Below are 4,214 nucleotides of genomic sequence, written 5' to 3' on the forward strand. Positions count from 1 at the left end.
ATTGGCCTATACATCATACTCGTTTGAAAAACGTAGAACGTATTTAGGGTTCATTGTTTTCATAGCTGTCTAGCGAAAGAACTTTTATTAATTTTGGAATAATTTTCTATTAAAGTATTCGAACATCTTGGCTGTTCTCTCCCCAACCTAGTTTAGATGTTTCATTTATTAAATTATTCTGCAACTTTTTTCTGTGTATGAATGGTTAGTCTTAATATTTGTGTGTGCGTAATTCTTATCTTCCACGGCACTCCTGATTTCAAATGATCGTGCGATTCATACATGTTTTTGAGTCGGTTTTACCGGTAATATTCGCAACAAACAGTCCACGGTAAATTAAGGTTTTCCTGTTAAATACACGTTTGTCGCGTGCTTCCATTTTTCAGATTTAATCCTAAAACAAATGCCGTTGCTGACTTTCAGTGACTCCTCCGGTACTTATTCAGTTCCCTGTCAAGGTTCTCGCAGGCCAGATTAGATCAGACGTGTATGATTTTTAATATATTTAAGAGAACTTAACAATCTGATTCTCCTGCAGAATTAATCAAGCATTATCAAGCTATATCAAAATTCCATACATTTTTCCTGAACTGAAGCGTATCCACTAACTGTTTTTTCTTTCGATGCAAAGGTGCAAAATAAATAAATTGTAGGTGGTGGCTCGAGATACCTTCTTTAACATAATCCCAGTTGAAGTTTACATAACACTGTTTCATGCTACGTAAGAGAATAATTATCCACTGACCCAACCAACTGTGTAATTGGACTGGTACATTACAACCGTTACAACATTTCGTTAATGTCTACTCCACGTGTGATGCGCTGAAAGAGCACCGTATTCACACACAATGTCGGACAATATTTAGTGTGTTTCTTTCCTGCAGAAGATGTTTCGCCGGTTTCGCCGGTGGCTGCCCTGCTGTACCACTGGGGAGGGGAGAGAGGCAGACGACCCGCCGGAGGAGAAGACCGCCCCTGGCCACCCGGTGGACAGCATGGAGGTGAGGGGCGCCGTTGTGCCTACCTTCTGAGAGGCATCGAAGGAGCAGCCTACTTGACTTAAAAGCGCTATTTTCATCTATCACTATTAGGTATTTTGTGAAACCTTGGCAATCTTTCTTAGCTGGTGGCTGAGATAAAAAGTGGTGATCTGAATTACTGCTTCCTTTAGACTGTGTTCTGAGCGTTACCTACTTTACAGTTATTTGTAAGAGTCAAGAAATGTCGCTTTCTTCAGTTGCGGGATTCGCTGTTCTCCTGTTAAGTGGTCAGACCTTATACATCAATGGGAATCAAAAGTGGCACTCGCATAAGGTGTCAAACGTATTTGTATATTTATCAATCGAATAAGGAACTAGTGAGTAAGAGTAATAGTGGGAAATTATGAGGAAAACGTAAGTGTGGCATGTTATATAGTGGCTTTATTCTAATTAGGGTAAACATTATGCCCATTGTGTATGTCAACACTGAAACCTCCCTCGTGGGATTGGGCATACGTGGTGCGCTAATGAAGGTATGGAAACGAAGCACAAATAAATGAAGAATCATTCTAGCGACGACACGGGTCGATAATGCCGAAATGCCCTGGCTCCAGCGTATCTGAGAACGGCTAGTCCGCTGTGTCAGGTTGTTAGGGACAATCATTGGTAAATGGTTAACTTGTTTCGTTGTCGTGAGCTATGAAGGGAGGTTGAGTGACGGTGAAACCTGCAGTACGCGATAAGATCTTCGATGTCCTCTCCTCATCACGGTACTTAATGGTCGGAATCATTTGCGAACTGTAGAGCAGGATTGGAGGCTAACTGTGGCAGATATTACGACAGAGCAGATTGCTGGTACAGGCACGAAGGCCTAATCCGCGACATCCAGAACCTCTTGTGTATTGTATTCTTGAGGCGGCCCAACACCATACTAAACATTCGGTCATATTATTTTGGATCGTCAGTATAAGTCTGTAGGACACAGACCACCACGAAACCCTGCGAGGTGGATATGCGCATCCTCGCGTTTCTTCCCGCAAGTGCAGAAGTGAGCTTACAGGCATGGTCCATAACGAGCGATTGGGAGACATCACAACGTCATGTTGTGAATGAGACTGTATCATTGAGTGGAACGTCGATCAGTGATAAACTTTTGCAAATGTTTAGATTACTATTCAGAATAACAAGCTCTTAAAGATCCAACCCTGACAAAGAAAATGCACGAGAATAATTTATACACCAATATAATCTCACAGTATTTATAATGTCACTATATTGACAGATAAATAATTCTTACTTTCATTCGATTTAAGTATGTACTGAATAGATGTACCAAAGAGCTGGCAATATTTAATGTTACTTTAATAATCCAAATTATTGTGAATAGATCTTCTCTCAACTTGTATCACATGGAACACATTTAGCGACTCTTAACATCATCCATTATATCTTTTTCTCACAGGAGCCAGCATTAGCAACAACAGCGGCGTCACCAGCCACGTCGCCCACGGCAACACTGCAGGTACCGCCAGCCACGTTGCCGGACACAGGAGGAGAGCCAGCAGAAGCCACAAGAGAAGAGGCGTCTCTACCGGCGTCACCATCCGCAGTACCAGTTGAACGAGCAGCTGCACCACAAGTGGTTGCACCAGCCACGTCACCAGCCACAACAGGAGTGGCCAAGGAGGCCACAACACAACTGGAGTCTCCAGCCGTATTGCCATCCACAACACAACTTGAACCAGCAGCTGCTACACACATGGCATCTCCCGCCACGTCCCCATCTACAACACATGTCTCATCAGACGTGACACAAGTGACGTCGGCACCTACAACTGAAGTGGCGTTGCCACCCACAACGAGAGCAATTCTTCGAGCCTCATCGCCAGGCAAAACAGAAGTTACATCACCAGCAGCCTATCTAACCACAAAATGTGTAGCCTCATTACCTTTAGAGCAGTTGGTGTCCAAAGCATCGCCATCAGCCTCCACACAAACATCTTCCACCATCCCCATTGCCTGCTACGGCATGCATCCTATCACCAGTCCTGTTGCCAGATACAACACTCATCAAATAACCAGTCCTGTTGCCAGATACAACGCCCATCAAGGCATCAATCCTGCTGCCAGATACAGCACACGCTGTGTCACCAGTCCTGCTGCTGGATACAGCACACATCCTGTCACCAGTCCTGCTGCCAGATTCAGCACGCGCTGTGCCACCAGTCCTGCTGCCAGATACAACACGCGTTCTGTCACCAGTCCTGCTGCCAACTACAACATGATTCGCGTCACAAGATTCTGAATTTCAGTGAAATATATCATTTGTTCTTATTACTGTTTTGATTAAATAAAAACGAAATTTTATGTGTTATATACTGTGTCTATTTCTAACTATGCTGATGTATGCGTGTAGAGACACGACACTTACATGTGTGTGGATACATTTTAATGTAATCTGTAATACATAAGCTTATAGCCCCCTAGTACTTCAAAATTCATCCCAAGTAATTTGCCATTTGCCAATTCTACTGCAGTGTTAGTTGACAAGAAAAGAAAACGATGTTGTTTAGAAGGGAAAGGAACGAATAGAGTATTATGACTACTGTACAAACAGATAAAAAATCTCTTTTCTGGCTATGATTGTGCTGAGATGTAGGAAAGTGGAGCACAGGATTACAATTTCACAGATCGATCACGTTTTGAATGATATTTAAACTGAAACAGTCTTGCTGTCTGCCTAGATTAGATACTTGGTAGCAGCTAGTCTTCCTTTGGAGTTATTCGTAAGTATATCAACAGACTCATTCCTCTCACACACAGTTTTGCTGAGCAAGATTCTGTGGGTGTCACCTGCAGAATTTGACGAGTGCTGCATACTTGCGTCAAAACAACCAAAAATTCCATAGTTGTACAGGAACTTTATTCTGCGGACCCCCACCACACTTAATAGAATACACTAGGAAGAACTGATATGAGAAAGTTCGATTAATGCTGTTTAGAACGGGTGGCATCAGACAGAGTTCAAAGATCTGATAATACATTTTCTGTGCTCATATGGTCATGCTGATATCGCAATTAGATCTAAACAATTGTACATGTGAATCCAGAAAACCTTCTTCCTGCACGTTAAAATTCTAAATAATACATTTCGTAAAAAGTACCAGCCACTGAAAGTACACATTACTGGGTGTACTCGCTACAATTTCGTATATACGCCAGACAGTAAACGCT

At 42.5% G+C, this 4,214-nt stretch overlaps 1 protein-coding gene across 1 annotated transcript; it reads left to right on the top strand.

The window, feature by feature from the left end:
• The first annotated feature begins 887 nt into the window (after positions 1-887).
• Positions 888-3,285, top strand: LOC126092927 (mucin-1-like). Its single transcript, XM_049908658.1, has 2 exons — positions 888-1,001; positions 2,443-3,285. Exons 1-2 carry the CDS (start codon positions 888-890, stop codon positions 3,283-3,285), a joined length of 957 nt encoding a protein of 318 aa, XP_049764615.1.
• The last annotated feature ends 929 nt before the right edge of the window (positions 3,286-4,214 follow it).

Source organism: Schistocerca cancellata, chromosome 7 (genome assembly GCF_023864275.1).
Source record: "Schistocerca cancellata isolate TAMUIC-IGC-003103 chromosome 7, iqSchCanc2.1, whole genome shotgun sequence".
In the NCBI taxonomy this organism is placed as follows: Eukaryota; Metazoa; Arthropoda; class Insecta; order Orthoptera; family Acrididae; genus Schistocerca; species Schistocerca cancellata.